The sequence below is a fragment of the Panthera onca genome, chromosome C1 (assembly GCF_046562875.1).
Source record: "Panthera onca isolate mPanOnc1 chromosome C1, mPanOnc1 haplotype 2, whole genome shotgun sequence".
NCBI lineage: Eukaryota > Metazoa > Chordata > Mammalia > Carnivora > Felidae > Panthera > Panthera onca.
Genome location: NC_138346.1, coordinates 39,567,362 through 39,580,395, shown reverse-complemented (window position 1 = coordinate 39,580,395; position 13,034 = coordinate 39,567,362). Strand labels below are relative to the sequence as shown.

The following is a 13,034-nucleotide window of genomic DNA, read 5'->3' as shown; positions in this document are numbered from 1 at the left end:
ACAGCTCAGAGCCTGGAGCCTGCTTGGGATTCTGTATCTCCCTTTCTCTCTGCCCCTCTCCTGCTTGTGCTGTCTGTCTCTCTCTCTCAAAGAATAAAAATTATAAAAAAAAAAAAAAAAAAAGAAAAGAAAAGAAAAGAAAACCAGAGGGGCGCCCAGGTGGCTCAGTGGGCTAAGTGTCCGACTTTGGCTCAGATCATGATCTCTCAGTTTGTGAGTTCCAGTCCCACATCGGGCTCTGTGTTGACAGCTCAGAGCCAGGAGTCTGCTTCAGATTCTGTGTCTTCCCCCTCTCTCTACCCCTCCACTTTTCTGTCCCTCTCCTTCCCTCCCTCCCTCTCTCTCTCTCTCTCAAAAACAAATAAATATTTAAAAAAAAAGAAAGAAAGAAAGAAAGAAAACCAGAGAATGCTATGGTTTTCTGGGAGAGATGAAGCAGATAATATCCTCCCTTCTTTCAGAATAGCATTTTAGGGCACCTACTACGGTGCCTGACATCATGCCAGGTGCTGGAAATTCTGCACCTGACGGGGTCAACAGACTGGGGCTTTGCCCTCAGAGACTTTCTGGACTAGCTGGGGAGACAACTGTTAGTCAAATCCCCACCACCGAAACAAATGTAAAAGTGCAAATTTGCAGCGGACACCAGCCCTACAACGCTTTCCTTAATGACAAAAACGAAAATACAGCTACGGGCAGATTTAATAAGAAATGGGCTACACCTGTGTGACGAAAACTACAATACTTTATTGAAGGATAGGTTTACAGTTCTAAATAAATGTACAAACATATGTTAAGATGTAATATTCTCAAGATGTAAACTCTCTTCCACTGAGGAGGATTTCAATCAAAATTTGAATTTCAACGGAAAGTGCAATGGCATTTCAATCACACGAAGAGCTCCAATATTTCACTTCCCCCAGTGGTGAAAACTCTGCCCTGTGGTGTCTTCTCAGGCTGACTGTGGCCATGTGACCTGCTTTGGCCAATGAGATGTTAGCTAATGTGGTACCCAGAGCAACTTGCTGGACTTGCTTTTGTGTCTCCACGATGCCTTGAGAACACGCCCAGTGAGCCTGCCTGAGTGTAAGGAACAAGTGGAGCAGAGTCAAATTGCCAAAGAGAGTTACACCAGTCAACCCAACTGAGAACTAGCTGACCCAGTTGAGTGAGTGACCCACTCGTTACCAGAACTGGCTTGTGAGTACCCAGCCTGAATCACCAAACTTCAGACTCATGAGCTAAGAATAACAAAACAAAACAATGCATGATTTTTTTTTTTTTAATTTTTTCAACGTTTTTTATTTATTTTTGGGACAGAGAGACAGAGCATGAACGGGGGAGGGGCAGAGAGAGAGGGAGACACAGAATCGGAAACAGGCTCCAGGCTCCGAGCCATCAGCCCAGAGCCCGACGCGGGGCTCAAACTCACGGACCGCGAGATCGTGACCTGGCTGAAGTCGGACGCCCAACCGACTGCGCCACCCAGGCGCCCCAACAATGCATGATTTTAAGCCTCTTAACTTTTGGAGTGACTTGTTATTATATTATCATGTTGACAATAACAGCTGGGGAAAAAACAATTAACTTATACACATACGGCTATAAAAAGTTTATAAATAATACCTTCATTTCCATTAGTTCTGCTGTATTTGGAGGAGTGCTAAGAGCTTTTTCAGCTATCTTCTCAAATTCATCACATAATCTGAAACACCAAACAAAATTAACCTTAAGTAATTCAATTTTATTCCTAAATACATCCCTATATACTATTTAAATGTGCCATTGCAAATACTACTCAGTCATCAAAAAAAAAAAAAGAAAAAAAAAGAAAAAAAAAAAGAAATCTTCCCATTTGCAACAATGTGGATAGAGCTAGAGTGTATTATGCTAAGTGAAATAAGTCAGTTAGAGAAAGACAAATACCATATGATGTCACTCATATGCGGAATTTAAGAAAGAAAACAGATGAACATATAGAAATGAGAAAAAGAAGGGGAAAAAAAGGAAACAAGCCCTAACAGACTCTTAATGATAGAGAACAAACTGAGGGTTGATGGAAGAAGGTGGTTGGGGGGGGTGGGCTAGATGGGTGATGGGTATTAAGGAGGGCACTTGTCGTGATGAGCACTGAGTGCTGTTTGTAAGCAACGAATCACTGAATTCCACTCCAAAAACCAATATTGCACTGTATGTTAACTAAAATTTTTTTTAAATGTGCCATTACATGAAAAATAAAGATGCTCTTATCTGTATGATATCTAAAAAATTAAAAGCAAATTTGTGTCCATACTCATTCAATACACATTTAATGATCATCTATTGCATACTCAACTATAATATTAAGTGACAGAGATAGAGAAGTAGAGAAGATATAATAATGATTCTCAAGCAGTTCATAATACTATATAAAAGACAGGACCATAAACAATCACTTCTAATCTAGAATTTTAGGAGCCTTACCAGAGATTCAGTTGCAATAACACCAAAAAGGTGGTACTAAATAAGAGAGTGATTCACTCTACTTGCAGGGAATGGTTAAAATGGGTCTATATGTTCAGAAACCTCTGGTGATACGCAAATATCTCCTACTCATTTTGGTTGTGGCCAATATAATGAACTTACTGTGAGGTTAAAAAAAAAAAAAAAAAAAAAGTAATGGAAGCTAAAAAAGTCCAGGTAAAATGTGTAGAAATTTCTTCAAGAAGATTAGCTATGAGATGAAAGAGAGAAATAACATGGTGATGAGGTTGGGTTGAAGTCGGGGGGAGGAGGTGGAAGACGAAAGAGGGTTTTGAACACGATTTTACGTTTGAAAGGCAGAAGTCACAGCAAAGGAGAGATTTAAGTGAGTTACAGAGGAGACGGATGACTGGCTGAACCAGCTCCAGAAGGATGGAGGGCAATGACGTTGAGCCCATAGGCAAAGAGAAGAAAGAACTTTGAGTGGTGTGATAGACTCTCACCCTCTGAAAAATGCAGAGACAAGAATGAGGGGTTCATACAGAGGTGAGTGGAGACATGTAGAGGCAAGAAGTTGAGGCATTCGTATCTAATGGCTCCGCTAATATTCCGGGTACGTCCTCTGTAAATCCGGTGAGTGTGGTGAGAGGTAGTATTAGGAGAAAAAGGGAAAACGTAGAACTGGTACGAGCTCAGAGGGCAGTTTGGAGGCAGGGAAAATAGCTATGAAGTTAAAATAAATATTTCGCTCAGCATGAAAAGCTACAAGTAAAAGACATTTTCAGTATTCTTCCACAACTTTTAGAAGAAAAGGTGCTTTTACAGCTGAATACAGGATTCTAGTTCCTGGAGAATCTCTACACAAGTCCTCTTTCCTCAGAGTGTCTGTGAAAGGAACACAAATCAGTCCTAGTTGTTAAAATATACCATGCCATTTTCATACCTCACACCCTTCTACATGTTACCTTTTTCTACCTGGAATTCTTTTACTTACATTGTTCACCTGGCAGACTCCTACTACTCATCCTTCAGAATGAATTCACGTATTCTCTTCCTCTTTGTAACTAGCTTTCCCTTGATTTTCCTCTCTTCCCCAACCTCCACGGTGAAAGAATTTCATCATTTCCTTCTCTGTTCTACTTCTGTAACTCACTACAATATTTACCGAGTCCTATTGTAATTTATCAGTTTGTTGTATGTCTATTTCCTCTACAATATTGTAACTTCCTTCAGCCGATTTGTTCATATTTAGAGTATAAGTACCTACTGTTGTGCCTAATACAAGCTTCCTTCAGGCTTTACACAACCTGAATATTCTTTTCAAGGATCTAATTTTTCCTCTAATCCTGTAACTGTTACAAAACTTCTGAGTATTTGGTGGGGATGGGGGGGGGGGGGGATTTTCCACATAACTGATACCAGAAAAGAGGTTCCAAGAGCAACACTAAAACCAGTTGTTGAAAGACTAGTTCTACTTCTTGCCTTAAATCAACAGGTATTCTGCTTTACATCTTTACATTCTGTGAGTTTATTTAACATGAGCCAGTTTTCCTAAAAATCTTCAGGTTAGTCAACAATTAAGTTTTAGTTAAGACAACAAGTTATCATAGCTTTAGAGAGTAATTACAGTAAGATGAAGTTCCAAATTTGAGGATCCATCAGGAGCCATGACAACTCCTGGGTAAATCCACTTTGAAAATCCAGTTTGTATACTGATTATACAAACTTATTGTTCACCTTAGTGGAGTCAGATAACACCCATCTTACATGTACAAACAAAACGTACATTTTAATACCCCCTTAACTGAGACAATTGGGAAGGCGCATTTGTGGTGAAAAATAACAATAGTCACAAAATAACAAAACCAAGTAGAAATAAGTTTGGCATTATCTTTTTGGAGGGTCACTGATGACACTGTTCTAATCCCTAATTTTATTTGAATGACAATTGGTTCTATCTAACATCCCCCTGAAAAAACTAATCAATATCACATAAATACCTTGTATTTACTTCCTGATGATTTCTGAACATTTTAGCTATAAGTCTTCCACAAATCATGTCTGCTCGCTTCACCAAAGCTCTGATTAATTCCTCACAGCGAATTTCAAACATTCCTAAACGGATAGTCTACAATGATAAATATTAAAAGCTTAATAAACATAAAAAGAAATAAAAAAGTCCCATACTTTTGCCTCTCTCACAATATTGGTTTTGTGTGTGCATGATCTAACAAGATTGAGTTTTTGTGGTTTGGTTTTTTGTTTTTTTTTTTTTTTAATATGATGCAGGCAGGATTTTCTAAACGCTCATTTGTATTTTACAACTATCTTCTGGGTAAATCTCCTTCAAGAGTTTGCTATCTTGGAAGCCAATTCTATTTCAGGACAACAAATGGATATAAGAACTTTGGAGAATCGAGTTATTGCAAAATAGATAGTAAGGGATTTAAATGCTATAGATAGTAAGGGATTTAAATGCTATATTTGCTCTATACAAAACAGGAATGCGTGTTTAGGGTGGAAAATGTGGAAACTATAAAAAAGGACAAAGGAAAATTTTAAATTACCAGTCTCTTACTAAACAGAAGCAATCACATTTTGGTATAATTACCATATTTTCCAAAGGATTTATAAACATCACAGAAAAAAAAAAATAAGTTCTTGGAATTTTTGAGGGCTCAAATCATGTAAGTACTTAAAAGTCAGGCTTGAAATACTAGACTTCCAGCCCTATAAGCACAAGAACCCTGTGCAGGGCTCAGCCATGTTTGGCACACGGAAAGACAGTATTTTCCCTGTTGAGAGTAACGGTCTGATTCTTTCACTGCATGGTCTACAAACACATCCTAATGAAATTGGGAAAAGATCGTTAGTTACAAAGAACAGCTGTGCAAGAATGGATCATTCACCTTTCTAGATGTGTACTGTATTTCCTCTATTAGTTTTTGGTACTTGCGAATTTCTTGTATTATTTTCTCATAATTATGATTTTCTTCAAGGAAAACATCAACATCTTGCTCAGCTTTTCTGGTGATCAGAAAGTTGTACTTGTCGTAGCATCTGAGGTGCTCCAGAGGTGCCACGCTCTCTCTCATTATCACCTCCCTCACCTTTTCCTTGTGGGCCTCAATAATTTCATTCAGAATTATCGGCTTCAAGGTTGTTGGTTTAGACTTACTTTCCTAAACAAAGGGAAAAATAACGTTCGTTTTGAAAAATAAATTTAGGTAGCCATAGTATTTATCTTTGCAAAAATGCCAATCGTACCATATTGTCTTTTATTTATTTATTTATTTATTTTTTTAATGTTTATTTATTTTTGAGACAGAGAGAGACAGAGCATGAATGGGGGAGGGTCAGAGAGAGAGGGAGACACAGAATCGGAAGCAGGCTCCAGGCTCTGAGCCATCAGCCCAGAGCCCGACGCGGGGCTCGAACTCATGGACAGGAGATCGTGACCTGAGCTGAAGTGGGACGCTTAACCGACTGAGCCACCCAGGCGCCCCTATCTTTTATTTTTTCCTCACAAGTTCTTTTTGATTTTCTAATCTCTGTAGAAAGATATTCAGTCTAATCACAGAAGATATTAAATATCTAAGTTTCATTTAGTTTTTTGTTTTCCTTCAAGGCTACCCGGTTGTGTTTTGTTTTTCCAAATGGATGAAAGAACTGTCACTTGAAAATATATGCAGAATATGAGCATACAAAAATACCCAAGTCCACATTTTATTTGTGCAGTTGTAAATGCTAGCTTTCTGAAGGTAGTGCTTGCATTGTACTTTATTTTTAAAAAATAAGCCAGCTCAATGTCATATCATCATATTCTTTGATGACAGTACTTTTTCACCTTGAGGGGTAATCTGTCTAGAACAAAGAAAGATTGTTTACTCATTCATTGACCTTTGATCTTTGATTCTGTGAACAGCAACTGGAGCAGACTAATCCCTAGCTGCAAGATGTGCATTCTGCTATTAACATAGGAATAATGGATCAGATAACAATTTTTAATAAGCAAATCTCAAAGCCTCGTCTCCTCTTTTCAAATAGGAGGGCAAGTAAATGTGCCTGCATGGTTTATTACCTTGAATCAAGTTACATTTAAAAATATACATGCTCTACCTCTCATTCAGAAGAAGAGATTTTTAACTGTAACCAACAAAAACTATGATCTTTAGGGGATATTCTACAGCATTCACTTGATAACATCAAAGGATTCCTTAGAAAACTGGGTAATTTATTCAGGTATCTGGAGTGCATTTGCCCACTATGCCCCCTAGTGGGATTTTAGGAAATTCTATTGTTTAGAACTAGATGCTTCTTGAGAACTTTAGTGAAAAAATTGTATTTAAAAAATTTTCAAACTATTTATTTTAGTGGGGGGGGGGAGCAGAGAGAGAGGGAGAGACAGAATCCCAAGGAGGCTCCGTGCTGTCAGTGAGGAGCCTGATGCAGGGCTTGATCTCACAAACCATGAGATCATGACCCAAGCCAAAACCAAGAGTCAGACGCTTAACTGACTGAGCCACCCAGGTGCCCCCAAAAAAGTGTATTTTATTTTCACTTCAGTTTCTATCAAAGATTGTGATAAGAACAGTTCTTATGAAAGTTCTTCCATGAGTGTCACTTCTGCAGTTGTTGTCAAAGGTCATTGAAACCAAGTTCAACGATCTTACTTGAAGTACCACCTATATTGCTTGTTTCCAAACCTAACTGATCACTAGAAAAATATCCCTAGATGATTCTGGCAAACTATTTCTAAGAACCAACTATCATGTTGAATCCACGTCTCTAGGGCAAGAGGTGGTGATGATGGATTTGTATTTTTAAAATGTCACCAGGTGATGGTGACACGTAGGATTTCAGAACACTACCTCATGTACAATGTCCCATTTAAGACCTCCCTCTCAAAATCTGATACCAGGAAAAATACCTGAGCAGTCTAAATTAACTGTTTAATCCTAGTAAAAACGTGTCCAATTTTCCTCTTCACTTTAGAAACCAGGAAACTTAGAGCTTTATTTTATTTTAAAGTTTGTTTACTTATTTTGAGAGAGACAGAGAAAGAATCCCAAGCAGGCTCTGCACTGTCAGTACAAAGCCCAACTCAGGGATCCAACTCATGAACCATGAGATCATGACCTGAGCCCAAACCAAGAGTGGGCTGCTTAGCCGACTATACCACCTAGGTGCCTCTGGATCCATATTTTATAACCATTAAATCATAGCAACTGTATTCACTCAAATAATGGTAATCCTTTACTCCACTTTGAGCACATCTAGTACAGTAAAACCTTGGATTGCGAGTGACTTGTTCTGTGAGCGTTCTGCAAGATGAGTGAACATTTCTAATAAATGTTAACTTGGTAAATGAGCGATGTCTTGCAATACAAGTAGCACATGATCCTGAATGTCACATGATCACAAATGAGTCAATGGTTCTTGAAATTCACTTTGATATACAAGTACTTTGGATTACAAGCATGTTTCTGGAATGAATTATGCTCGCAAATCAAGGTTTTACTGTTATTCTTATTAACTTGTTATATTTGTTTCATAAGCTCCCTCAAAAGTCATTCTTGAAAAAAAGCAGTGTATGACCAGAGAAGGAGGCAGTAGACTGAAATTAAACAAAAGACAAAGTAAACTACGTTTCTCGAGAGACTTCTATTTTTGGCAAAATGAGGAATAAATAACCTGAAAATAACTGTCTAGTTCAAAACATAGAAGTATATTGGAAAAATTGCCAAATTTAGCTTTTATAATACATAGCTAAGGAAGCTAAGGAAGCAATAATAGGGCAAGTCTAGGGGCCAAACGGCAGAGAACACGTGAATTGAGAGGCAATTGTGTGTAGAAGTGAGCAACTGCCCTGGAGATTGCTGATCGCTGGTGGCCTAAGCTTTGCTTTCATGAGTCTCCAGCAAAGTGGGCTTATGTGCAGGGGAGGAGAATGGAGTGAGAAAACAGCTGTCGGGAAACAAAGCCTCAAGCCTGAGCGAGAAGGGAAGTCATAACTGATACACCAGTGGGAAGCCAAGAACACTGAAACGTGACACAAAATTTCAGAATGCTGAAAGGTGATGGGACCTTTCAATGAGGGGGCAAAATTAAGGAAAATATCCTGGTTAGACCTTGTTTTTCAGTGGAGAAGAAAAGGATGGCCATCGTAAGAATTTATGACCACCAGCCTGTTCTCAGATTTGGGTAAGCATTCACACGGCCAGTGTTTTCCATGAAATTCTCAGCAAGAATTTTGTTAAAAATCATCCTTGGTAAGGGGCGCCTGGGTTGGCTCAGTCAGTTGGGTGACCGACTTCAGCTCAGGTCTTGATCTCACAGCTTGTGAGTTCAAGCCTTGCATGGGGCTCTGTGCTGACAGATCAGAGCCTGGAGCCTGCTTTGGATTCGGTGTCTCCCTCTCTTTGTCCCTCTGCTGCTCGCACACTGTCTCTCTCTCAAAAATAAACATTAAAAAAAAACAAACAAAGGTCCTTGGTCTGCAGAGGCCTCCAGAGTAAAATATGCAAATTCTAAAGGAACCAATTTAAATTAAGGCCTCAAGGATTTCCCTGCATGAAGTCTTACATTTGTAAGCCCATAATAAGGTAGAAAGAGAAGAATGTGAACAGGGAAGGGCAGTGGGGAGCAGGGAGAGCTAAAATGTATCACTAATATTCCATTTCTCTAGTTAGATTGTAAGTAGATAGGGGTTAACTTTACTACCACTTAAAACTACACAATAGTCTCCTGGACTCCTGTATACATGAAATATTTGTAAACTATTTTAAAACTAAAACAAGAAAGCTACTGGTTGGAGTTACAAAGCTTGAAAACCTTTCCAATTAAGGAATTAGACACGCTCATTTCATATACTAGATTGCAGTAACTACTTTTGAAATGTCATAGTTCAGCATAGCTTTGCTAAATAAATGGCCAAAGAGAGAAGGGAAGTAGAATCTATGATTTGGAAGTACAGAGACATTACTACTTTTGGGAAAAGATATATGAGGAGAGTCTCATCGACTGGGGGACAGTTTTACAGAGCTAGCAAAGTGTAATGGAGGTCTATGGCATGGCCTGTATGCTACAGCCAATACTCACTGACTGCTTTAAACCTGGTCACAACTTAAAACTTTCCCTTAAGAAAATTCTCAGTCTAGTGGAAGACTAGGAAGAAACTAGGAATACTGTAAGAGCAGCTAGTGGGAAAATTGTATTTTTTTTAATTAAAATTTTCTGATAAGTCAATGTTACTAGGCCATTTATATTATGCAAAGCAGAGGATATGTGTCCACAGCTTTTAGAGGTTGAAGTGAATATCATCATGCAAATTCAAACAATCATAATATCCTTGTTACTTACCCATTTGGAATACAATTTGGTCTCAACTCTTGGCACAAAACTGACAGCCTTAATCATGATATCATACACATTTAGAAGGATGTCTATATAGTCACTGAACTCAGGTTCAAACTTAATGGTGTCATTTTCAAGAATCAGCCTCATGATGAAACCTGGATGTTCAAAAGCTCTAACAGAATCCTGCAAAAAATATTCATAAGTGTATGTGAATATTGACATGAATTGAGAGAGACTCAAGAGTGCACTGGTCCCAATTAGAACACATGGGAACTCACCCTTCCTCTTATGCCCTAGACAATTAAGCCAATGAGGAGCTCTACTAAAAAGGTCAAGAGCAATTTCCAGCTAGACTTGTTGGTATCTAGTATTCACTGGGCCTACAGATCAATTATAGTGTCAAAGTTCCAGAAAAAGGAGGATATGCATAGCAGTGGGGCTCTAGAATCACATAAGAAAGAGTCCAAGAGAACATTTCAATTCTTAGGCCCAGCTCACATTCTAACAGGACCTTCTTCCAGAAAGAAAAGAGTTCCTTGCAGAAATCTCCAGCCATCATGACCCAAATTTCCCAATAATGAGAATTTTCACTTCTCTTCACTAATCCGCAGCAATGTGATGAGAATCATATATCCTGAATATTCAGGTTGACGCTAACTTTTTTACAACAGGTAAGTGGTCTAAAGATTTACTTCCTCATCTTCTACTGGTAGATTTTTTTTTTATCTTTTCCCTTTTGAAAAGAAATTAGGAGATGAATACTGGTGTAACTACACCATACTTACTGGTGGTCGTGCAATTAGGTCTGTGAAATCCTGCATGGAGACCAAAGTGAGTTCCTGAAGCTGTAAAGTCATAAGTGTAGCAGCGCAGTTGAAAAAAGATTCCAATTTGGCATTGCTGTCACCAGTTGGCAATTGCTTTTTTTTATTACCTTGGTAATAAATATTCTGCACTTCTGGAAACCACCTTGAAAGTACAAAAGACTTTTAGAAGTTAATACTTTCAGTGAATTACTCCTTTTACATTTAAGCATTAACAGTAACTTCTGGACATCCAAAGGTCTTCACAGAGAGCTGTATTGCTCACTGACATTATCCACCCTCTGAAATGTAAGCAGTAGCATCTTTCACTTTTGCTAGGAAAAGAAATGTTCATCATAGCCGATAGAAAATGACTCAACAATGTGATGCTGTAAGAAAAAACTGGAAGTCTAACTCCTGAAACCATGATTCCTATGCTACTGAAATAAAAACTATTGGATATTACAAAATACTCCTTACCAGTCTCTAAAATGTTCCTCAGGGAATGAATTTGTTAAACGTAAATGTAAATATCTGATTAGACCAAGAGAGTTATTTGGTTCAACCAAATAGGTTGAATTTTTTCCTATGCTTTTTCACAATGACTTGAAAACAAGACAAACCAATAAAATCAAGTGTATATGTTCTTATTCCCCTCAACGTGAAATCCTGAAAGAATGACTGATTTAAAACAGTTTCAAATGTGTATGTATCTTTGTAATAAAAGGCTAACAGTAAATTTATAAACAAAAATTCAAGTTTCCAATTTATAAAACCACTAACACTACAAAATTAAGGAATGTTAATATTTCTTTCGTAAGAGATAATGGATTTTTTAAAAGTAGAGTGCACATATTTTTAGGAGTTGCCTGAATGCTCCAAGAGAGATCTAAATATTAAATATATGTATTCATTCCTTTAACAAATACGTGTTTAGCATCTATTGTGCATTAGGAACAGTGTCACAAGAGATATAAAAAGATATGACATCATCCTTTCTCTTATAATAATGAAGGCAATGTGTCATAGCAGAAAGACAGTCTTGAAGTCAAAGGATTAAAATATAATTTTCCATGTAAGTAACAGAGAAGGGTTTTATAATGAAGATGGCATTTCACTGAAGGATGGAAATGAAATGAGGAAGATTGTGAGAAAACGACCTGAAGTAGAAGTAGGATAATAAGAAAAAAATAGGTGGATAAGTGGGGCTAATATATGTGAATCATTTCATTGTCTGTAATAGAGATAATATAAAGATTTCTTCCTAGAATAGGAAGAAATAAGTGGGAGAAAGTCTGTAAGGACTTTTGCACAACCTGAGAACTAAACACAAGAAGTTGCCACAGCCTCATGCTCCAAAATAAAGCCATGGTAGATAATTCTCCGGTAAGTTGTCATTGTTTAAGCAATAAATAAAGAGGACAAGAGGCAAATACCAAGTAGTGAAGGGCAAAGCTAGATTAAGAAAGGAGACTGAGAAACTTCCAGTAGTTCAGACAAGAGATGGAATAAGTTTGGGGCTATATCACTGGATAAAGCATTTGTCTTTTTTTGTTTTTTTTTTAAAGAAAATCTTGGGGCGCCTGGGTGGCTCAGTCGGTTAAGCGTCCGACTTCAGCTCAGGTCATGATCTCAAGGTCTGTGAGTTCGAGCCCCGCGTCGGGCTCTGTGCTGACAGCTCAGAGCCTGGAGTCTGCTTTGGGTTCTGTCTCCCTCTCTCTCTTACCCTCCCCCATTCATACTCTGTCTCTCTCTGTCTCAAAAATAAATTTAAAAAAATAAAAGTTTAAAAAAAAAAAAAAAGAAAATCTAAAAATTTTTCAGCCATTGTCCCAAAGGCTCCCTATTATGTATAAAACATTTGGTACAAAATTGTTACTCAGTCTTCAAAGCACTTATGGGCTAATGGAGGAAAAGACAAACACATAAATACATATTATAAAAGGAAGGAATTCTAACAGAATAAAGTATCAGAGGTATTCAGATGGGAGAGATAATTTTTCAAGAGGTAACCATAGAGATTTCACAGAAGAAATGTCATTTGGACTGCATATTGAAGGACAGAAGAGAAACTTCTCCAGTAATAAGAAGTACCATAAATAGTGTGAATCACAATATTTTGGTGATGGCATTCAAGAAGCTTTTGTTCTGTTTAATTTCCTTAACCTCTGATTCAATTTGATATAATTACGTGTGCAAAGACGGCAATGCTAAGAGGGAGGCAACTAAACAACTTTCAAATTTTCCTAGAATCCCCATCCTACATATAAAAAAAATACGTAACTATTTTAAAAATCAATAATTGGGGGTGCCCGGGTGGCTCAGTCAGTTAAGCTTCTGACTTTGGCTCAGGTCACGATCTCACGATATGTGGGTTTGAGCTCCGCATCGGGCTCTGTGCTGACAGCT

General features: G+C 37.9%; 1 protein-coding gene across 2 annotated transcripts in view; it reads right to left on the bottom strand.

Moving 5' to 3' along the window:
• Positions 1 to 13,034, bottom strand: part of DNAH7 (dynein axonemal heavy chain 7) — a 264,880-nt gene that overhangs the window by 201,223 nt on the left and 50,623 nt on the right. For both annotated transcript variants that reach the window (XM_078451065.2, XM_078451063.2), the window contains exons 11-15: positions 10,608 to 10,791; positions 9,826 to 10,005; positions 5,373 to 5,645; positions 4,464 to 4,591; positions 1,627 to 1,705 (exon numbers count right to left, since the gene is read on the bottom strand). In XM_078451065.2, coding sequence (XP_078307191.2) covers positions 1,627 to 1,705; positions 4,464 to 4,591; positions 5,373 to 5,645; positions 9,826 to 10,005; positions 10,608 to 10,791 — 844 coding nt within the window. The remainder of the gene's footprint in view (positions 1 to 1,626; positions 1,706 to 4,463; positions 4,592 to 5,372; positions 5,646 to 9,825; positions 10,006 to 10,607; positions 10,792 to 13,034) is intronic.